Raw genomic sequence first — 24237 nt, forward strand, 5'->3', positions numbered from 1 at the left:
GTGACTTTTTTAAGGTTTGGAATTGTCCTGGTTCTGGGTTCCCCGACTTGAATCTCTGAAGTTGCCAGAAACAACTCTGTCTACGGAGGTACTGAAGGCTTACTTACTATGTTTTATGAAGCAGTCTTCAGAAAATAGCACGCTGACAATTGTAGAGCTAGCAAAGAGCCAAGCCTTCATTACTACATAAATACCATTCAGTTTATTTGAAGGCTAGCATGATGGCCAGTCCAGAACACATTTTTCCATGACCTGGAAATTTTTTTAAAAAGCTCCCAACAGGAGTAGAAAGTCAATAATCCTGATTCTAAGAGTATCTTTCCCTTAAAAATGGTTATACCATCAACTAGGTTATACTTGCACAAAAATCTGGTCCATGTATATTGCTCCCTCCTATGAGATTTAATAATACTATGCAGTCTATATTTAATTTGTTTTAAAGGAACCCTTTGCAAGATGCTAAAAGGCACAGCTATTATTTCATGTTGTATCTACTTTCCAAAAGTAGGGAAATATTATAGTGAAACGGCTACTCTTTCCAGCATGCTTCTACATGGTTAGAGATGTTACCTTAGATTTCATGGTTATGATAATAAGCTTAGTACAATGGAGAGGGATAGAGGTTCGATCTCACTACACATTAAGGAAGAATGAAAGTGGGACTCTGGCTATGTCTTACTCAGTCATTGAATCCGAAAACATAAGATCTGAGAGATGCATGAGTCATGAAGGGAACCAATGGAGATAGGACTTGTTCGTAAAAAATCTATGGTACTTTTTAGGGGGCACCTGGGTGGCTTAGTCGGTTGAGCTTCCGACTTGAGCTCAGGTCATGATCTCACAGTCCGTGAGTTCGAGCCCCACGTTGGGCTCTTTGCTGACTGCTCGGAGCCTGGAGCCTGCTTCGGATTCTGTGTCTCCCTCTCTCTCTGACCCTCTCCTGTTCATGCTCTGTCTCTCTCTCTGTGTCTCAAAAATAAATAAACATTAAAAAAAATCTATGGTACTTTTTGATGACCATCTCAGAATTAGAACTCTACACATTGGGGTGAGAGGTGGATTTTAAGCCATAAACCATATTATAAATAATTGGATAGAATTCTTTTGGTGATGGAAAGAAATTAGACACTGACACATGAAATGATTACTGAAAGAGCCACTTTCAAATCTGTGTTGCTACAATGAAGTGATTGTCATAGTCCAAATGTATAATTTTCTCTGTTATATATGAGGAATATATGTAGCTGACTTGTTTAACAGGTAACTGGTACTGATTCCATAGATTCAGAAGAGAGATTTGTGAGTACCACTCCTCTTTTTCACTTTACTTAAGACCATGGCACATTTTCTTTATTGCTCAGCTCCCAAATGTTAAAGAAGAGTGACAAACCAGTGCTGTTCACAACACAGTACACACTTGGAGGAGAAGAGATCAGTGAGAACTGAAAAATTATGACTGAAAACCATTCTTCAGCCTCCTAAATTTAAACATTCAGACACTAGAATTTTGGGACTATTGTGAATTTTCTATATTTTATTTTACATTTTAAGTTTATTATTTATTTTAGAGAGAGAGAGAGAGCAAGCGAGCAGGGGAGAGGCAGAGAGAGAGGGAGAGAGAGTCCCAGGCGGGTTTCACACTGTCAATGAAGAGCCCATTGCGGGGCTCAAACTCATGAACTGCAAGATCATGACCTGAGCCGAAATCAAGAGTCAAACGCTTAACCAACGGAGACACCCAGGCACCCCTGAATTTTATATATCTTAAATTTTTTATTTATTTTGAGAGAGACAGAGACAGTGTGAGTGGGGGAGGGACAGAGAGAGAGGGAGAGGGAGAGAATCCCATGTGGGCTTCATGCTGCCAGCACAGAGCCCAAAGCAGGGTTTGAACCCATGAAATTGTGAGATCATGACCTGAGCTGAAACCAAGAGTTGGTCACTCAACTAATAGTCACCTAGGTGCCTCTCTATAGTTAAAAAAAAAATGTCTTATTCCTTAGGACATGACACACTTAGATAAAGGTCTTAGTGAAAGTTGTTAGGGAGAGGAAATTATGTTCAAGTAAGTTCATTTTGCTTCTGATTATTTGAATAGAATTATGCTGTTTAGTCACAGAAAAAACTGAAATTAGGGGAAAAATTTATTTATCTGCTATCTCTAGTTCTAACCAGTGTAGAAATTTGGAGATTAACTGTTTAATAGAAATTTTGATAATGATGTATATGTCCCTTGTAAAACAGTTATTTTAATGCAATGATGACCTCTTAATTCATTACATACTCTTCAATGTGCAGAAATTTTGCTGAGAATTTGACACGCTGTCAGTTTTTCTAAGTATTATCGAATATATCGACCTACCTTGTATGTCTTAACAAAAGAGCATAGTGCTCCCAATTACGTTTCAAATAATTTCTGTTAAGTTCTGAGGTTACACAATTTAAAATACATGGAAGCCTTGCAGTTAATTCTGTATTTCTCACAAGTAAAACCAATAAACAAAGTTGTCTAAATCACTTAGGTTTTTTTTTCTTATAATTTTGGCAATATCATCTACCTCTTTTTGATAGCTTAAGAATTAGTTCTAACAGACAATTTATTTTTATTTTCATTTTTTTCCCTAGTTTGAGGTGCATGTTACAGCTTGCCATTGTGGTCATTGTGGTTCATTTCATTAAGCTTCTTGTTCTATCTGCTTTCTTGAGACCTGGGAAACAGTATTTTTCTGAGTGATTGTACTATATTGTTCCAAATATAAGGCCACCCAGAATAGAAGGCAACCTCCAACTAGAAACAGCTCAAATATGGAGAAAGGCTGGGGGCCCAGAGCCCGGCGGGTCTTGCAGTGGTGGCAAGGGTGCCGAGGAATAGGACGATGCCTGCCCACTCTCCCGGTGAGTGAAGACGAGCCAGCTGCGGCATTTGCTTGTGCATACAGATGGCTTCTGTTGCTAGAGACAAAGTTACACTGGGGGGAGAGAACAAGTCTGTACACAGAAAAGAAAGTTGTTGTGTGTGTCTGAGTCTGGGAAGGGAAGCTGGGAATAGAGCCTTTCATTTCCTAAATGGTTACTGTCAGTGTCCGTCCCTCCCCCACCCACCCCCAACGAACATGGTTGGGGTTGAAAGTTGAGTAACCCCAAGCATTGGAGAAGATCAAAGGTACCCTGCACCTTTCATAAGAAGGAGTTTAAAAGGTCCGGGGCCATGAAAAGGAACTGTCTGTACACCAGCCCAGAAAATTATTCCTTGCCTTTGAAAATCAATTGCCCACCCAAGAGGTGGTGCATGCACTTTGTGATCATGTGTGGTTTGAAAACCAGTGACCTTGAGTCATGTTTCCAATTTTATTAAGATTTTCTTCTTTTTAAGTTCCCTATCTCCTGAGCCAGTCAGGTTACAATTTAAATAAACAGACTTAATGTTATTGTAATAAATTTGAAGAGACTGTTTAAAATCATTTGTTTTACTAGTATTTCACTCGGCACATTGTAAAAAACATTTCTGTGAAAATGTACTAGTCAACTGAGAGTATGTATGGATTGAACCTAGGTAACTCTCCAAATATTGGTCTGATTCTACTAAGCACATAGATATATAACCTTTTATTTTATGGTAACTAAATGAGACAGGATAGAAGGAAGTGCTTATTGTGTTATAATCTAGAAAACTATTGAGCACCTGTTGGTGTACAACTTTACCTGGCACTTGCTTACCTTTGCAACTTTACAAAAACCACATAAAATATGAACCTTGAACTTTCTTGTAATTACTAGTCCTTGGCTTACTAAGCACATTTGAAGGACAACTTTAATTCATGAATGAGTTTTCCCCACTGTGCAGGTCCTATTTTAGCTATTATTATTATTATTATTATTGAGATAAAAGAGGTTTAAAGGTAGAGCAGGACTGGCTTTAAGTTTAAACAGTGCTAAATTGCCCAGAGAATTTGGTTTAGGGAAGCTACTTCTCATTGATCTTAGAAATTCTCTAAAACCAAAAGCCCTGAAAGATAGAGGCCCCTTGCCCAAGTAAAAGCATGCTAGGATTATATGTCTGCCATTTTGCCAGGTCTGGGAAGCTAACATTTGAAACAGAAGGGCTGGGCAGCACGAGGTTTGAAAGGAAGAACTGGAAGGAGGGAAGCCCAGAGGGGGGAGTATTATAGGCTGCCCAGTTAGATTACCAGTCAGAGGGAAAACTGTACTGCAGTAGTGGGTCCTAAATGAGAAGTTCGAAGTGAACTCTGCATAACCTCAGAAGCCTTTTCAAAACCGTTCATAACGGTGGTAGCAGTGGGGAAAGAGAATAGTAGAGGACCAGAGCTATTCGGAGAATAGCTTCCTTTATAACTCCTTCATTTTGGAAAACTTTCATCTCTACAGAGGATGAGGATGACCACAATTTGGTGGTCAAGTTGTGGGGGGAATGGTATGCCCCTTAACCGTCTTTAAGTTTCTACTAAGTTCCCTTCTATTGTTTGTTTCAGGTACTCTTATGTCTGATTTGATCTGAATTACAAATACAGGAAAACCTATACACTTTATCCCCAGAGGGGGTTAGGGCTATTATAATTGGCTTTCCTGTGTCATCACCTGCTATTAATGTAATCATTAGTAGCAATGGAGGACAGACTGGGGAAGTCCCCTAAAGTCATATCCCACAGCTTCCTCTCCCTGTTGATTAGTGAGGGTGGGGAGCAGGACGTGCTTTGATTGTATAACTCTTTGAGCAAGGAAAGAACATGGCTTCAGTTGGCTTATGAGGTGGCAAGGATAGCCTTCAAGAACACGGGAAGAAAGGAAGTGACCAGGGAAGGGGGAAGGTACTCCAAATTGCATAGATTATAATTTTTGTAAAAATTGAAGGGGATTGTCAGATTCTCTACAAATGGTATGGTTTGCATAAAACCCATATTTCTCACTGTTGTTGCTCTCAGATTCTCCCTCCCATCACTAAAGTGCACAACACAGAAACACTTCTGTGGGTGCTGGAAAATAAACGTCTCATCGCAGTTGTTTCCTGCGTTTGTGAATCCACACATGTACCTTCAGTGTCTCCTTCTCAGGGTATTAGAGTCCTAGGATTGAGTGAAATGGAGCAGTTATTAATCTATTAGGCATGAAAAAATCAGATTTGTTGATGGACAGAAATTAAAATCTCTCAGGCCCTTTGGGTGTAATGATCACCCTAAAAACAGGTTTGGAGACTTTCCATTTGGCTGCTTTTTTCTAGGAGGGGAAGTAACTGAAGTTTTACTTTTTCCCAGTTACTGTATGGGTGACTGCAACCCTCACAGGCCAAATTAATAGGGCCTAAGTTCTGGTTTTTCAGCAATTAAGTCAAAGAGTCACTAAAGTACAAATATCTAATTTGTGACCTGTTTTGTTTTTCATTTTTTAAAAAACCAAAAATATTTTTTTCCTTAAAGAAAATGTTGAATTTGGATGAATCTCTTTGAAAAATGCTCCACTGTAGGTTTTTACTTCAAAGAAGGGTTTTATAAGACACACCATTTCTCCAATGCCAGAATGTGATGTGTCCGAATTTTCGGAGACATATGGAATATAGCATTTGTCTTGCTGAGTGAGCATGTTTAACTCAGCTGCTAACTCACAAATTCCCTACTCTTGAGCATCTTTAAGTTTCAAGAATCATTCCTGAAATATTCTTAATGGGCATTCCTTAGGGGGCATTGCTCTCTTTGGCAAATCAGAAATGACATCTGGATATGCATCGTGATGGCTCTTGGTTAAGTGTTCTTGCTGGTCAAGCAGCGAGTGTATTCTAGTTCACAGGTTGATAGCATCTTAGGACAGGCTAGAAAAAAATGAACAAACTAGCTAATTTTCATTTGGCAGTGAAATTGAATACTGAATGACATCTATGCAGTTCTAAACGACTTTTGTTTTAATAACAAAGTTGTTGATTTTCTACTAAGGGTTCTTTTAGGTTGTCATCAGGGGCTGATGGGAGTAACAGTCCACCCACCTCTCCAGCTAGCTTCAGTGGACATACCACACCTTCTCAGCAGCCTGAACCTGTGGTACATTCTCTTAAGGTAACCAACTGTGTACAACCGTTTATCCAGAACTTCAGTTGTGTTGTGGCTTGTTTGCTTTAGTCTGGTAGTCCTCACAGTCTTGTTTTAACCATAGATACTTTATTTTTTGACCCCCTTATGGTGTAACTCTTTTAATTTTTGAAGTGTACTTGTTTTTAAATTGACAACGGGTTTGAGTACTTATGGTTGAATCTCTGGTTTTATCATTTTGTCTTGAGTAATGTGATTCATATCAATCTGCATCGAAGTTGAAGTCTGATGTGCATGTATATCCATTTGTGTAAAATATTGTTCTGGGTATTTTATGTGCGGTGTTTATAGTATGCATGTCTTCAAATATAGGAAGTTAATAGGCAAAATAAGGAAGGTTATCATATTTTTCTTTATGCAATTGAGGTACATTGTGCAACTTGAAAGAAGACATTGAAATAAAAAACCTACTCTATCCTCCATTAAATAGAAGTTAGATGTTCAAAGTTGAGTTAATGCTCTTCCGTAGAGTATTAGAAAATAGGTGGTCTTCTTCATAAAGCTACTTTTATCTTTTACTTCAGATTCTGCGATAATTTCAAAAAAGATTTAGCTGAAATGTATCATTTATTTTCTTTACCAATAATGAGCTTTCCCATAAATAAGTGCCATAAGTAAAATTAATAACAATATAAATATTATCTAAGAGGAGAAACTGATGTAGGCAATAAACATTACCTTAAAAGTTGAGACAGTCCCTTCAAGTTTTATCATTTCCAAGGTATGAAATCCTGTCCTTCAGATTATCTGTAATTCCTAACAGGTAGCCTTGGTGAAACCTTTCTGAGCCATAAAGTAGGTAGCATGCTTCAGTCCTGCTCTTGCCACAAGAATTTCACAACTTTACTAAAAAGTGTTTTGGTTTTGGAATGATTTATCAATAATCTGAAGATTCACTCTTTTGGAATGGGCCACACTTTCTCTGGCATGCAGAAAGCAAGTAGAGGAGAAATTTAAAATATTTATTTGATGTGATTTTAGCAGAAGATTGAGCCCCCTCATTATATTTTGCTATAACTTTAATGAAATGAGTTGCTCCTCCCAAGCACATACTGATTGCTCCTGAGTGAAGGTAGCAGCACTGTGCTGGTGGCCAGTGCAATGCACTTGGCATTTTCTGTCTTGGTTGGAATAACTCACCAAGTGAACAACCAAGAGGAATTTACCTGGGAAGGCCTACCCGAATGAGGGGCTCCACCCTGCATCTGGTGGCTGTTGATTTATCACCTGACCAACATCTTGCTCTCTGCAACAGCATTTGGATGCTGTTAAGCATGAACAGCATGCTAAACATGCTGTCACTTGAGCATGAACCAGACGCTATCTGAAAAGCATCTTAGAAATAAAAAATGAGAGTGGCTTCAATCCTGTAGTGTTTGTGTCTGCACATACTCCAAAAGCAACACATTGCTCTACTTTTCAAACTGAAAACTGTTTCGGCCTGATGCCTTATTAAATGGCAAGTGTAATTTGAATCAGATCAGCATATAGGATAGCCTTGCAATCTTTCCCAAATTTGTCAGTGCAGCTGTGTTCCTATGGCCTAAAGGGAAGGGAAGGGCAAGGAGGAGCTCTTCAATTTTCTCTGAATTCATTTTCTAATTTTCATATAAAATTTTATCTCAAGAAAGAAAGATATTGTTATAATCAGAATACGTTAAGTGCCCTCAGTTGGCAGATGGGTAACACCAAGCAACTGAAGCATCTTTCTTGGATAAGTGGAGGCTCTTGAATACAGAGTATGTTTGCTTCCATGAGTTAACTGTGTTGTGAAACAGAAATATGTGCCTAGGGGAAATAATGCCTGTGGGAAATGCATCTTAGGGAAATCGCAGTGCAAAAGAAGAAATGGAGCCATTCAATATGTTTTGTTTTTAAAAGCCCACAGATCTAGAGCTGATTTAGGTCATACAATTTTTCTGTTGTAAAAGGATTAATTAGAACAATGGTTCAGTTTCTCATCTTCTGATACATCTCCAAAAAAAAAAAAAAATCTCTAGGCTTTGATAAACTCTGTGGTCATGGTTTGGGAGGAAAGTGCTGTAAATCACTGTGAGAAATTAGCCCACTTGTAATAACACCACATTTATCTTGCTTTAAAATTCATCCTAACTATTAATTGGAGCTTCACTTCATTTAGTAGAAATTAACTGATTTGAAGTACACTTGTCTTAGGTGCATTAGACATTGAATTTGTAGGCAAATGAGCTTGTTCCAGGAATTAAGTTTTCTATGAATATTCACTGAGCATAGGCAGTGATTTCCTGTAAGTATATAAAGAATGTGAACTGACTCTAAGTTGAGTACCAGGATGAGGCTTTCATTTACTACCGTGATATCCTCTTTTAAAGTACCTACATAGTAATAATGGCTAGACATTTTGAGTTAATAGGGGAGTAGTTTGTGAGTTAGATTATTTCAGGATTGAATACTAGTAAATAATCCATATAGACTATGTATGAACTTGACATGAAGGGTCCACTTCATGTTTAAATCATTTATTTTGGCTCAACTGTTCATTAGTGCCAATTCTCAGGCAATACCTTTAGGTGTGGCCATCAGCATTGACCGTGATGACCACAGAACCAAGGAGGTTAGCAATGTCGCAGTCCAGTGGGATTCATAGAAGAGCTTTTAGAAAAGCATTTTTTTCTGTGTTTTTTTTTTTCTTTGTTTTGGGTTGTCTTTTTGCTACATTAGTGCTTTGGCTTACCAGCTGATACAGAAAAAAATAACAGACAACACTCAAAACCAAAGTTTTCTCCCCTTTGACCTATAGAAAGTATGGCATGAAAATTCTACAGGCATATTTCAAGAAATATTATTTTGAATCCATTTAGAGATAACTTAGAGAAGTGGAATCTCATGCCTCTAAGATTGCTTAAAAGCATCTCATCCCAACACTTTGCTCTAATGAAAAATGCTGAAAGTGTTGCTCAAATATTTTCACAAGGAGCCATTTTTTCTCATTGATATTATCTAAGAACCATCTCCGTAGTCCTTTTCTAGTCCCTGGGAACATGTCCAGGCAAGAACTGTGAAGTTAGTAGTGCTAATGTCACCTCGAGTTCTTAACGTACATATTCCTGGGTTTTGACTACAATCTCTTTTAGTCTTTTCTATAGGCCATGTCTACATATCATTTGGATTATTTGGCATAAAATTAATTATATTGCTCATCTTCACAATGGAGCAAGAATTACTGACTTTCTGCAAATGGTTGACACAGGCAAGTTATCTTAATGACCAAATTAATTAATGCATCTAATTATTTTAGATATTAGTGAATTCAATTGACTATTAGTGATACAATAGATTGCTTTTAAAGACCATTTGAAAATCGAGAATTGATTCCTAGTAGGTTTCATAACAATCATTTTAAAAGATTGTGCCATGTACTAATCCACTCTGATATGCAGAGACGGGGAAAACCAAAAGGTTTTGCAAAGTGGACCTCCTTTATGGTTTAATTCATAAACTAAACTAACAAGTTTTTTTCCATGTGAAATTTGCTTTTCTTTTTCAACATATCCAGGTCTTGGATGTTCAGGAAACTATAGATCGTCAACAGGGTAAAGAGTATGAAAATGACCTTAGTGAGACAGAAAAAGCTATAGTCAGAGAAATGTGCAATGTAAGTTTAATGTGCTTTATTGTGTATTCTGTGTTGAAAGCCCCATTGCAGCTTAGTTATCATTTTATGAATACCTACTTTTTATAATGCTGGCCAAATGCCTTGATATTTTTATATTAAAATAAAACCAATTCCCCTTGTTTGGATCTTTAACATATTTTATTGCAGCTTTATTGACACAGTCATAAAATATTCAGGTAACCGATAATCAGCCAATTCTGTATTCCAGAATGATCCAGGAACATTTTTACATAATTTACTGTTGAAGATATTGTGTTGCTAGTTTTGATAAATGGGTTTCTGTTTCGTACTTTTAAGAGGTACCAAAAAATCAGTTTAAAAGCCTGTGATAAAACACAGCCTTCTTCAGACTTATTTACAGCTATACTTGGGGGAAAAATCATCTTACTAGGTAACATTTGCTTGGTTCTTCATATGATATGTGCGCTGCCTGTTTTGCAAAGTAGTAGCTTTACCTTTCAGTGTTGATGAAGGCTCAGAAATTTATAAAAGAAATAAATATGAACTTAAGAGATACACATAGAAATCTATGAAATTAGAGAAACACAGTAAAAGAATTGACATGCTATTTTCATGATACATATCTAATCAAGAAGGTGATTTGTATTTATTATTAATCCCTGGCTAAATTTTGAGTAATATGCTAGGATATATCATTTAATCAAGAATATAATTGGTGAAGTTGTTAAAAAGCTAAATATTATAGAGGAAGCCATTTGTTCAAATAAAAATCATAGATTAAGCACTGATTTTAATAGGCTCTATGTTGTACTTTTATCCTCCTATTCTTTGTCCATTAGGATATCAAAATTGCCTAGAATTACCTTTAGGCTATTAGAACCAAATATTCTCATGTATCTACCTCATTGAGATGTTCTTGGAATCCAGTAAATGTTTTAAGTCCTGTGGGCATTTTATATGTGGTGGGGACACAGTTTTAGTCTGCTTTTTTTCTTTTCTGCATATCTATTTTTGTCTATTTTCAAAAGGTCATCAGTTCTGGAAGTCATAATTTCCCACCACTCTTCACCTTCTGTAGCTGTTCAGCCTATTCTTAAGTTTTACGTTTGAATATTTCCTTCAGATACATTCAAAAATTTAAGCTACATACCTTAAACCTGCCTGTTGCTTCTCATCTGTTGATTATGGAATGAGAACTAAAGTTCAGACATGAGGAATTGTAGAGCCAGAAGAGACCACAGAGAAGATCTCCCACAGCGATTCTCCCAAGTAGTACATGGGTGTCCTCTGTAATCCAGATGTCTAGGGTTCACCCCAGCCCCTGGGGAATTTGGATATAGGAAGCCCTGGGTACCATCTCCACACTTGCCTTTTATATTAGAAGAGACTGAATTCCCAAAATAAAATTGCTCGATCAATTTTTTCTTTAAGGAAGTCAGGACGATACCCCAATCTCCTCTTGAGTCCTAGCAATCACCCCTTTCCCAAGTGTAGTGAATCTGGGGACTTCTAAAAGCAAAGCATCTTCCAGAGGGGACCCTCTCCTTTTTGCATAATGCCTGAATTTCTGTAAAAACACATGCTAGGATTATTTTCTTGCCTTTTCGTTTTAGATACAAGACTTCTGAACTAGAAAATTTATTTCTTAGTCACACAAGAGACATACTAATGGAATGGGTCTTGATTAGCTCGTGTTGATCTTTGCCTAGATTTCCAAAAATGTTTCAAAAATGCTTCAAAAGATCATATGCAGTGGTAATGGTGTTTTTCCATGCAGGAGATATTTTCAGGAAGCCAAAAGCTTGCCTTCCTAAAAGTTCCTTTTACTTACCTACTTTTGTCTGAGTCCCAAAATTTGAAGAAAAAAATACAAGTGAGGCCAAATCTGATAATTAGCACTCTCATATTTGGAAACTATTTAAAAGCCAAGAGAAAAAAGTGTTGGTTTAAAATGTTTGTGTCACCATTATAAATTATATGAACATTGAACTCCGTGCGTACTAGAGAGCAACGAGAAATGCGAATTGTGAGGTATTTTCATAGGTAATTTCTTAGAAACTAGCTCAAGTTATAAAACCTATTCCAGAAACTATGTGCTTTTGTAACAATTTAATAGAAATGTAAAGTTTTCTTATAATGTGAGATCAGTTATAAGACTCAGGTAGAATTTAGGATAATAAGTTTGGTCTCAGTTTCTGGTGTTCCTTCTGGAGATCAGTTGTCAACCAGTGTACAATGAAGTGACTGTTAGCATCATCGTGTTGATTAGTAATTAGTGGTTAGTAAGAAGTGCTTTTATTCTCTTCCCAAACTGTGCCACAAAAATACATTTACTATTTCTTATAGTGCAGCATATTTATCTTAGGTCTGTTTGGCTTTTGTAAATTCCCTGAGAAGAGCTAAACAAGTTGACTGGTTACCTCAGACACCCACCTATTCTGTTTTTTTTTTCCTATTCTGTTCTTTTAGTCAATAATAAGTCACTACTCTGTGTCCACCTTAGTACCATTGGCTCGTTTCAGAGTTTTGCCTTCTCTGACTCTTTCACTACATAGCAATTTCAGGGTTAAGGCCCATGGTATTCTACGTTTGAGTACTTGAGGAGGGCTTGCACTTTGGAGTTGTAACCCTCTAATGCTTTTTGTCTATGCTTTGTTCAGGTCTTTGAGTCTATCCTCTGCTTCTCAATGAGACATTCAAAACATTCGGGGCAGGTGTAGATACCATGTAAGGGCTAGAAAGCAAGGTCCAGAGCATCCTTGGACCCCTTGATTCAGTGTTTGCATTTTTTCAGTCTATTTATTAAGAAATGGGACATTCCTACCTTCCTTGTGGACAGTTTGAGCCATCTGTTGCTAGAGCATTCCTTTTCTAATATTTAAAGACCATCAGTACAACTCTTTTCAAATAGAACAGGTTATTTCTACTGCCTAGTGGTGTCCATCAAAAGAGAGACTAATGGTTTCATTGGCTTAGAAATGAAGGTAGACAGAATCCTATATTCTTATATATTACCATGACTAGTATTAGGTTTCCCTAGAGTATCTATTTTTAAAAAATTCAAAAACAAAAAAAGGCTATCAATAATTAATGAACCAACAGTTTTGTGTTCATGTAAGAGCAATGTAAATTTTTAGGGAATCAATCAATCCGAAATTAATCCTTATTGTGAAACACAAGAAGGGTTACTGTTTTCCATGTGGGGGGGGGGGAGGGGTGTATGTGCATTTTCCAGTTCACATTAGCATATTGGTGTATCACTGATGAATTCAGTGGCTTTACATTTTTTGTAACCTTACCTTTTGCTACTTTCCCTCTAAAATGGCCCCATTTTTATGTATTATATCTATTGGGGGGATTCTTGATTTTATTCTTCTTTTTCCTGCATTTGGTTGCTCTCTGCTTTGATAATCTGAGAGGTAATACAGTTTGGTAGCTAACTCAGTAGCTATGACTGAGGCCCCTGCTCTGTAGGGAAAGCTATGGAAATTTACTAGTGGCCCTAAATCCTACCAGCTCAGGGCTTAATAATAACTCAAGAACAAAAACTCCATTTTCCTTAGTGGATTAAACATTTTGGTATCCCTTGTGTTCAAGATGTATAGAAGAACCAAGATGATTTTGTTCACATGTTCTTAATTCTGGCTATACAGAATTATATTGGAAGCCTTAAGAAAAAATACAGATGAACATGCCTCCCCTTTACCATGCAGTCAATCTGAGAATTGGAGTTACTGTTTAAGGTTCTTCAAGTGCATCGTGTACAGCCCAAGTTGAGGACCACTCATGTCAGTTGGCACATCATTCTTTAATTTTGGCCCTGATTATTACAAAGCATTGTAGTTCCCTCTATTGAGTAACTCTTGTGATTTAGAAACTTCCATCACATTTCATCATGTTTGAGCTCATTCATGGGGTTATTTTGTCTCTTGTCTTCACATTCCTCTTTGCCCCTCTCATAGATCCCCCTTTAAAAACCACAAATCTCTTTGTGGAAAAGGCAATTAAGATGTTTATTTTTATTATTTTTTTTATTTTTACCTTTTTTAAGGTTGTATGGAGGAAACTTGGAGATGCTGCCGGTTCCTGTCCTGGAATTAGGCAACATTTGTCTGGAAACCAGTACAAAGGACCAATGTGAAAGGCACTCTTTCAAACAGGAGGTCACCACTGCCAGAGAGAGATAAAAGAAGAAAAAAGTGGGTTTCTGCACACCTGGACTCTTTGAATAACATGGAGTGATTGTACATTGCACATATTTTCCCTCTAACACCTTCAGTATGCTGTATGTCATGTCTCTGGTTTCCATCTCCACAGTAGCCCATCTCGAGTTAATTTAAAACAGCTTTGAAAATCACCATTTTGGTACCAATATTTTCATTAGAGTTAAAATGTTTTTGACTCCTAAGATCTAAGATTAGAAGAGTCCAGTAGGGCCTCAGTGGTTTTCATAGAGTTGACTCATTGCACAGAATGGTGGGAGTTTTCTACCATGATGTGTTGAGGAAGAGGTGGCTTCCAGCTTTCCAAATCTGAGAGTTGGGCACCTATTTCTTGTATTATAGTCAAAAAATTATGAGTTCCTGATGCATAATTAATTTGGATGTAAGGCAAGATTAGATTTCTGGGATTCTGTTTTGACTTTTGAGGTGCTAACACTACCCCATAAATTCTCTACCAGCCAGAAGGGTAGCAAGATTTTTTGTAGAGTGCTTATCAGAGAGTACCATTTATTTCAAGTGATCAAGATAAATATAGCTTTTCTTTTAATCTTGCTATATTCATGAAGACACATCTTGGGGGCATATCTACTTCCATATTCATTCAATGTAGCCATTGATGTTAATATTAATTCCAATTAAAGAACAAGCAAACATAATTTTTCTAAGTGTTTCCAGCTGTGAGATGTCAATTTCTACAATTTAGTTTCTAGATCTGCTGTTATATTTAATAAACTTTATGTAAACTTTAAAATATTGCACTGCATTTATGAAAAAGCTTTCTTTGCCTACAGCAGCTAACGTTTTATGAAACTGACGCATGTCTTTCATTACTGAGGCTAAAAGCTCTTGTTCAGATTGCTTGAGGTTTGAAAAAGAGGTGTGCTAGCTTTGCTTAGTTTCTTATTTTTGGTATATATATATATATATATATATAATATTAGACTGTGTGTATTGGAAATGCTATGATAGGTATTTTGTGTTTTTCAAATGCAATGATAGTTTCTTGTATGAATGTGCAAGAGGCCTGTGACAGAATGCTAAGTTTTTATTGTAATTTAAGATTATAAAAGTAGGAATGCAACAATTCCCAGTTTTTAGAGTTCTTCTCAATTACTCAGATTGGATTCATTGCAGATATTCATCATTGCTGTTGTTTTTATAATGGACTCATTATAGTATATTAATTGTCATTGGTCAAGGAACGTGAAGGTATTTCGTTATACTTTTTTAAATGTTACTATGATGAAAAACAGCCCTCTGTTTTCAGAAAATATTTATGAATTAATTTACTATAGAATTTACTATAGAATTATCTCTCTAATTATTGAAATTGGGTTACCAGTTAAGCTTATCTTTCTTTTGAAATGTTATATTATTACTCTGTAAAAGAAAATTGCTTGCTATATTTACACTTTCTCTCGTAGAAAAGCTTTCATCCTTAAATTGTTGTATTCCTATGCTCTGAAGACATTTAAAACAAGTTTTGTTCCTGCAGTAGAGACTGCAGAAGCTAATACAAGGAACACTGGTCTTTTGACAAAATACTTGTGTAAATTTTGATACTGTATTAAAACTATTTTTTTAAAGTCCTGCATAAAATCGAGTATCACATATGTGTTCATCTTAGCAATGGTAATAAATTATTTAATCTCAGTGGTTTTTCCTTCAAAATTTTTTTCCTAAATTGAGTAGATTTCTCATTACCACGAAGAATTTCCCTTTCCTATCCCAGGACTTTTAGTTTTCTAGATCCTGTTCTCAAGTGATAGCTTACAATATACAACATCATAACGGCCATAGCAACAGACTCATATGCTAAAAGCAGCAGAAAGTGTCTGGAAGTGGCCTTTGAGTCTATGGATTTATTGTTGGATTTGGGCCAAGCTACATAAGTTTCACATGGCATTTTAGATTAAAAAAAAATGTTTTCCCATTGTAATAATCTGGGAAATGTAGGAATGGGTTTCTGACAGGCCAAATAAGTCTGTAGGGTATTCTTTTTATACCATCACCATTCCCCAGGCTAAGTCTAACCGTTGTGTTCAAATAATGAACACAATGATTGGTTACCAAGGATTTATTTTTCTTTTCCTCGTAAGAAAGCCCTCCTTTGCTTTAGAAACATACCCCCCCACACACACACACTGTTCAAGTGAATCTAGAGAAGCAATTTCCAGCTCCAGAGCTGCATTTTGATTAATGCCTAGACTCCAAGCTTGCCTTCATCGTCTCATCCTACTTGCTAATAATTGGCTCAAGAAGCCAGTCTTGAGCCAATCAACATATGGCATTCCTATGGTCCAGTTGTAGCAACTACACCTAACAAGACTCATTTAAACTCTTGAAAGAAATTTTATTTCATGGGTAGACAAGAGGTTTTTTTCCTGTCTAGTGTTGGATGTGCTAAGGGTTTTCTATTGCCTCCAGTCATATTGGGCATCATTAGAATAGTCATCCTGAGGAGAACACACACAGGGAAAGGTAGAGTCAAGAGCATAGTGGAGAAAGGTGGCTGGAACATTGATTATACCTTGTCTGGAGTCCACTCTGAGTTTGGACTCTGAAGTAGATTCAATTTTTCCTTATTCTTATAAAATTGTTTGATTTGGGATTCTGCTACAGACTTAATAAAATTGTACACTTTATATGCCATGACTTGGATATATGGTCTCCTAATACAGCAAATTAGAGAATACAACAATGGCTTAGTTTTACTGAAATAAAGAGTGTGTCTAAACAACTTTAAACAGGCTTTAACTACTGTCACAAATAAAAAAGTTCTATTTTCTCTTTATGTGATAGAATAAAAAGAAATTAGCAAGAGGAGCTTCTTAGCCTCGGCATTCCTTTTACTTATTTTCCATCTATTTTTCCACTGTTCTCCAAACCTTTCCCATCCTCCAATTCATCTGGACAAAATGGTGAAATGGTTCTGAGGCGAAATCTCAGCAGAAAGGGAAGACTGCCCGATCTTATATATCATGACTTTGAAATGTGCCCCTGATCACTGTCTATTTGATGAAAGTATCCACACACGGTGCTCAGCTTGTCTATTCCCCTAATAGTGGCAGCCTGGTTTGTATGACAATAGGAGAAAGCTTGGATTATGCCAGATACAGTGTCCACACAAACCAAGATAATTTAGAACCCTCACTTAGAGGAAGATAGTCAATGTAATCAATCTATCAATCCCTCACCAGTTGGGAACTCTGGTGGATGGACTCAGACTCTTTTGATAGTTACCTTGAGCATCATTTAGAACACACTGGACATGCTATTAGTCCATTAACCAAGTCACTGTACTTCAACAGTAATCTGGCATCCTTGGTAACATGCCATCCCACCTAGCTGCTATGGTGGACACTTTCTATATGTCTGTATTTGCTGTGTCTATTGAAATGTCAATTCCTAGGGCTCATACCTGGGCTGGGGCACCAATTTCCTGATTGCCAGTGAGTTTCAGTGCCTTATGAGCCAGGACATGGAAGGCAGTGAGGACTGCCTTAGGCTCTTACAGGCAACTCAAATGTCTTTCCATATACCCTGACTCCACAAGGGCTTAATCACCATCATCCACCCCTTAGTTTCCCATTGTCCAAGCCATAGGGTTAATCACTTAGAATAGCCCAGCTATCAATGCAAAGCGTTAACAACCAGGACTCATGAGTGATCATCAGCCAAACAGTTCTGAGTTCAGCCCACTGGCTGCTGTGGTCCATTCTGGTTTCCACCTAGATCGTGTCAGTATTAGGCAGAAGAGTAACTGCATTCCATAAGGTCAGGTTGCCTCAACTGAATCCATTTGTAGACATGTGTTGGAATTTCCCCTATTCCCTCTCTACAGGCCATAGGGGCCACATTAGAAATAGGTGTGTGTAGAGAAACAGTAAAAAAAAAAAAAAAAAATAGGTGTGTGGGCATTTACAGTGTCTAATAGCACTAGCATTTCTAAAGACAGTAAGCTGGCAAACATGGTGCTCCCCTGCTACAAACAGGCATGCCACATAGTCAAAGTGGGGTTTGAGCCATGGGAGAGGTGAGTGGATAAAATATATTCTCAACCCACACATTGATTGGAAGAGAACTTCCTACCTGTTCCTTCCTGAGTAGCTCTACTGGAGGAATGCACACTGCTAGGATGCATCTACAGATGTTGCTCTATAGATGTACCAGGTTTCTGCCCCCTTCCAAAGCCAGGACCAAAACCCTAAGGGTACTCTTCTCTTTCTGTTGTCCTCTGCCACAGTACCTAACCCATACCTTTCAGAGTCATGGGTACATCTAACTCAGAGGGTGGCCCTGCTTGGGGGATGCCCAGAACTTTAATCTACTTCTTAAGTATTTTTGCTTCTCAAGTGTGGCTTGCTATGATCCCCAGTCCCACATGTGCTCTTACTTGATCAGACAGTATAAGGGTAAAACAGCACTGTGCCAAGTGGAAGATGGAAGTTATCCAAAGAACTCAGAGCCTACAGTCTTGCACCTTTTCTATGTCAGGGTTGGATAAGCTTGTACCTTATCAATATGTAAAAGATGAAATGAAATAGGATCGTTCATGGCAAGAGGTGTTTTAAAATGGAGCCAGGGGGTCCTTAAGGAGATGGGCCTTATGCAAGTCCTCACCAGGGAAACTATGAATTTTTGAAATGGGCCAAACCACAGTATTCCAAAGACTCCAGAATCTGCAAAATCTGCACAATTCTACAATAGGAGACTTTGCTTAGTGACAGTCTTAGCAACAAATTATATTCAGTCAAGATTAGTTTTGTTTCATGAACATCAGACAAAATGCTTTATAAATAAGATATACAGGGATATCCAAGAAAAATGGAAGAGTAGAAAGATCTTGAGCTCACCTAGTTTCATAGACATAATGAAGCAACAACTGTATCTATTACAGATCTTCCACAACCAGTCAAAAAGAGAAGGCCACATCACAAGGGGTAGGAGGGGCAGAGACATAGTCAGGAACCAAACCCCCAGTACAACTAACCACACACACACACACACACACACACACACACACACCACACACCCTTGCAGGAACTAGTTCTAACACTATTTAACTTCCTAGCACCTCAGTGACCCTCTTGGGTATCTCCTTGCAGACCCATCCCACCCAAAAAGCCTGCCCAGACACGTGGGCTCCACAACAGTTCCTGCCCCACCAAGCCTGACAGACAGCCCTGGAGGGATGGCACCATTCCAAAGTGACACCTACCTTGGGGAGCAGGGGAGATAATCCCTCACATCAATATGCCTGAATTTCCTGTTGCTGAGCCTTCTAGCATGCCGTGTAGGGAGAAAGCCCTGCCCTTTGGTGTACTACAGTTGTCCCAGGAGCTAAATGTAGACAGCTAGGCTGAATTCCAGCCCTGCCCACCAGGAAGCTTACAGAGGCTGCAGCTAGGTCTCTCAACAGTTCAGCAATCAACCCTTGCCCAGTGTGCCCACAGCAAGCAAAGATCATTGTAGCCAGCTGGGCTGAGGGCCAGTCCACACCACCAGCATGTCCATAGGAATTGTGCTTAACCACAATAGGAGGGTGCCTACAGCATACCAATGGGCTATCTCTGGAGCATCTGGTCTTGGTAAACAAGGTGGGGTTTGCACTACAGGGCATTACAGGAGCTCTTCTATACCAGACCACTATTTTCAAGATCAGAGACATAACTATCTACCTAGTACACAGAAATAAACACAGAGGATTAGGCAAAATAAAGAGATAGAGGAATATGTCCCAAATGAAATAAGACAAAAATCACAGGAAAAAACGAAATGAAATTGGGATAAGCAATATGCCTGATAAAAAGTTCAAAGTAATGGCCATAAAGATACTCCCCTGACTTGAGAAAAGAGTAGATAAACTCAGTAAGAAATCCAACAGGAGATAAAAGTATAAAAAAAAAAACAGTCAGAGAGGAAGAATACAACAAATGAAATGTAAAATACACTAAAGGGAATCAACAGCAGATTAGAGGATGCAGAAGAATGGATCAGTGATTTGTAAGACAGGGTAATGAAACCAAGCTGAACAGGAAAAAAAAAGTGAAAAATGACAAACATAGTGACATCTGCATTATAGGGATCCCAGAAAAAGGAAATAGAAACAAGGGGGCAGAAAATTTACTTGAAGAAGTAATAGCTGAAAACTTCCCTAATCTGGAGAAAGGAATAGGCATCCAGGTCCAGGATTCAAAGAGCCAAGGTAAAGCCAAGAAGGTTCACACCAAGACACATAATTATTAAAATGGCAGAAAAAAATAATGACAAAGAGAATATTAAAAGCAGCAAGAGAAAATCAAACAGTTACATATAAGAGAAGAACCTCCCCACCCCCCCACCATTAAGGCTATCAGCTAATTGTTCAGCAGAAAGTTTGCAGGCCAGAACAGAGTGGCATGATATATTCAAAGTGCTGAATGGAAAAAAAAAACCTACAACCAAGAATATGCCTACCAGCAAGGTTATCATTCAGAATTGAAGAGAGATAAAGAGTTTCTCAGACAAACAAAAGCTAAAGGAGTTCAGCACCACTAAGTCAACCATACAAGAAATGTTAAGGGAACTCTTTCAGTGAAAAGACCATAACTAGAAATAAGAAAAGGATAAAAGGAAAACATTTCCTATGTAAAATCAAACATGTAATAAAGGTAGGGCAATCCTAAGAGTTTAAAACACAAAAGCAGTAAAGTCAATGGCATCTACCACAACTAGTCAAAGAATACATCATATGACAAGATGTAAAATTTGACATCATATACATAAATGTGGACAGGGGAATAAAAGTTTAGTGCTTTCACAATGTGTTTGACCTTAAACAACCATTAACTAATATAGACCACAATAGATATACATAAAATGTGGAGACGGAGGAAAAATTTAGTGTTTTTACATTGTATTTGACCTTAAACAACCATCAACTAATATAGAGTGCAATACATACTAGATGTTACATATGAACCTAATGGTAACCACAAATCAAAAATCAACAATATACGAAAAATAAAGAGGAAGGAATCCAAGCATAGCACTAAAGAAAGCCATCAAACCAAAAGGGAAGAGTGCAAGAGAAGAAGAAAGTGACAGAGAACCACCAAAAAAACAACCAGAAAATAAGTAACAAAATGGCAATAGTACATCCTGATCAGTAATTACTTTAAGTGTAAATGGACTCTATGCTCCAATCAAAAGACATAGGGTAACTGAATGGATACAAAAACAAGACCTAGAGAAGGCTGGGAAGATGGTGGAGTAGAAGGACCTTAAGCTCACCTTGTCCCATAGATACAAGTAGATAACACTCACATCGGTGTAAATAACCCAGAAAATGACCCAAAGCCTGGCAGTACAAACTCCACGACCAAAAAGCTAGAGAAGAGGATAGGAAGGACAGAGATACAGTCAGGAGCTAAAGGACCTGTGGGACCATCTGAAGTAGGGACAAAGACACAGGCACAAAGAAGAGAGAGAAATAGACCGTCACACCAGGGAGCCTGCAAGGGGAAGACAAATCCTCATAACATTTGCCTTTGAAAACTAGAAGTGGCAAATAGAAGTGTAAGTGAATTCTTACAACTAGTGGGACTTAAGCTGGGAATTTTAAACATCAGTAGGCTCAGTTCTGAGGAGCCCAAAAGGCAAGAGGAAACTGAGTCCTTACCCTTAAAGAGACAGCATCACAAACAGCCATGGGAGATAGAGCATAGAAGCAGCAGTTTGGAAAGTGCTTGGGCATATGGGAGGGAGAATTGTTTTCTAAACTTAGAGCCTATCTGGGAGGGGCAGAGTTCCCTGAGAGACTTCTGCAGGAAAAAAAGGAGCTAGCAGGTGCCATTTATCTTCTCACCACCCCCATCCATGCCCCACCCAAGCATAAATACATGGACGCCTGTAGGAACCAGTTGAGTGCCAACATTCACTACCCAACATTGCTTAGACAAAGCCCTGCCTTCCTGCACTTTAGGAGCCTGATATTAGGGCCTATTCACCAAAGAAAACTTCTCAAGAGGCAACATGAGGAAAGTGCCCTGCAATTTGGTGCTAATGCATCCGTGGCAAACCACTGGTCTGACTAAACTGAAGCCCAAGGTGGCCCTGGAGTTGTCAACTAACACCACAGGGACCAAATACTGCCCACAACAGGTAAAGACAGCCACTGCAGACAACAGGCCTGAAAAATAAGGCAACGAAGACATAATAGCACGAGATACCAGCATGCATAGGAGACACTCCCTGAAGTGCCAGGCCCTGGGGAATAGGGGACACTACATTGAAGGGCACAATAGGACCTCTTCTTCATAAGGCCATTACCATCAAGCACAAAAGAACTAGCAGACTTTCCTAACATAGAGAAGCAGGCACAGAGACTTAGGCAAAATTAGAAGACAGAAGAATTTGTTCCAAACGAAAGAAGAGGACAAAGCCATGGCAAGAGATCTAAGTGAAACAGACGTAAGTAACATGCCTGATAGGGAATTTAAACCAATGATCACAAAGACAGTCACTGGATTTGAGGAAAGAGTTGAAAAAATGAATAAGATCCTTAATACAGAGATAAGGAGCAACATAAGAGAGATAAAGGGCTTAATAGACAAAATGAAAAACATGCCTGATGGAATAAACAGCTGGCTGGAAGAAGAGGAGGAATTAATTAATAACCTATAAGACAAAGTAATGGAAAGTAATAAAGCTGAACAAAAGGGAGAAAAAGAATTATATAGAATGAGAATAGACATAGGGATCTCAATGACTCCATGACACATAATAACATTACCATTACATGAATCCTAGAAGAAGAAAGAGAAAAGAGGGTAGAAAATTTATTTGAAGAGATAATAGATGAAAACTCCACTAATCTGGGGAAGGAAGCAGATATACTGATCCAAGAGGTACAGAGAGCCCCCAACAAAATCAAGAAAAGCAGATCCACGCCAAGACATATTATGATTAAAATGGCAAAATAGTGATAAAAATATTTAAGAGCACCAAGACAAAAGACGACAGTTACATAAAAGGGAAACGCCATAAGGCTATCAATGGATTTTTTTTAAGCAGAAGGTTTCCAAGCAAGAAGAAAGTGGCATGATATATTCAAAGTGCTGAATAGGAAAAATTCTTTAGCCAAGAACCCTGTATCCAGCAAGGCTGTCATTCAAAATAGAAGGGGAGATAAAGAGTTTCCTGGACAAACAAAATCTAAAGGAATTCATGACTGCTAAACTAGCCCTGCAAGAAATGTTACAGGGGACTTTTTGGGTGGGAAGGAAAGTGCAAAAATGACAGTAGGAAAGTAGGAAGCACAAAAGCAGTCAAAATGAATATTTTTATAAAATATCAGCCAAGGAACTCACAAAATAAATGGATGTAAAATAAGACCCCATATACCTAAAACGTGGGAAGGAGAAAAGAATGAGTTCAAACATAAATGATCATCCATGTAAGAGGGAGGGGCCAAGATGGCAGAACAGCATGAAAGGGTTTTTTTTGGGTCTCTTGTCTCTGAAATATAGCCAGATCAACACAAACCATCCTGCACACCTAGAAAACTGATTTGAGGATTAACACAACAATCTGCATAACCTGAACCACAGAATTCAGCAGATATCTGGCACAGAGAAATGAACTGGGGCAGAGAGAAGCCACGGAGGGCAGGGAGATGTTTTTGCTTGTGGAGAGAGGATGGAGATGGGGGCAGGGAGAGTATGGGAAAGCATCCCCCTGCCTGAAAGCAGCTAGAGAGAAAAGAAAGAATACACAAGGGACTCAACAAAAAAAGGGAGAAAGAGAAAGGAAAGGATTTAAATTCCATTAAGACTCTATAAACAAGGGGAGCGCAGAGTCTGAAACTCTGCAGCTCAATACCTGGCAGTGCTCTGTGGAAAGGGCGAATCCCCAAGAGCAGACAGTGAGGTTCAAGAGTTCCTCGGGCCACAAGGGGGGAGGCAGTTCCCTTCCTGGGAGGACATCTGGTGGAAGTTGTGTGGCCACCCCACAGGCAAAGGTCCCAGTGGATCCTGGAGAACAACCACATTCACTGGTGCTAGAACAAGGACGTTAAGTGGGAAGCCTGGTGCCAGACATGTGTTGTGATTTACCATAATCCCTGAAATGCTGCTGCTACACAATCATGTGAACTTTTTCTGGGGCAGGCTGGCACCCAGCCACAGTCTCTGGGCATCAGCAACAGCACGGTCCTGCGAACGTTCCTGGGGGTGGTTGGGCACATGGCCATTGCTCAGTCAGACTCTCCCCAAGAGAGTCAGAATGGGTCAAAGCTGCAGTCCCTCAGAAGTGAGGAGTT

General features: G+C 38.4%; 1 protein-coding gene across 6 annotated transcripts in view; it reads left to right on the plus strand.

The window, feature by feature from the left end:
* The window catches only part of CCDC85A (coiled-coil domain containing 85A), a 200554-nt gene extending 184967 nt beyond the window's left edge, over positions 1-15587 (plus strand). For 2 of the 6 annotated variants that reach the window (XM_027072416.2, XM_027072417.2), the window contains one exon: positions 13763-15587. In XM_027072416.2, the coding sequence (XP_026928217.1) occupies positions 13763-13852 (90 nt within the window). In that variant the 3' untranslated portion in view covers positions 13853-15587. Of the gene's footprint in view, positions 1-2760; positions 2896-5942; positions 6063-9630; positions 9730-13762 lie in introns of all 6 variants that reach the window. The other 4 variants (XM_015074208.3, XM_027072413.2, XM_027072414.2 and 1 more) reach the window with 4 other exon arrangements.
* Positions 15588-24237: the final 8650 nt, after the last annotated feature.

Source organism: Acinonyx jubatus, chromosome A3 (assembly GCF_027475565.1).
Source record: "Acinonyx jubatus isolate Ajub_Pintada_27869175 chromosome A3, VMU_Ajub_asm_v1.0, whole genome shotgun sequence".
Taxonomy (NCBI): Eukaryota; Metazoa; Chordata; class Mammalia; order Carnivora; family Felidae; genus Acinonyx; species Acinonyx jubatus.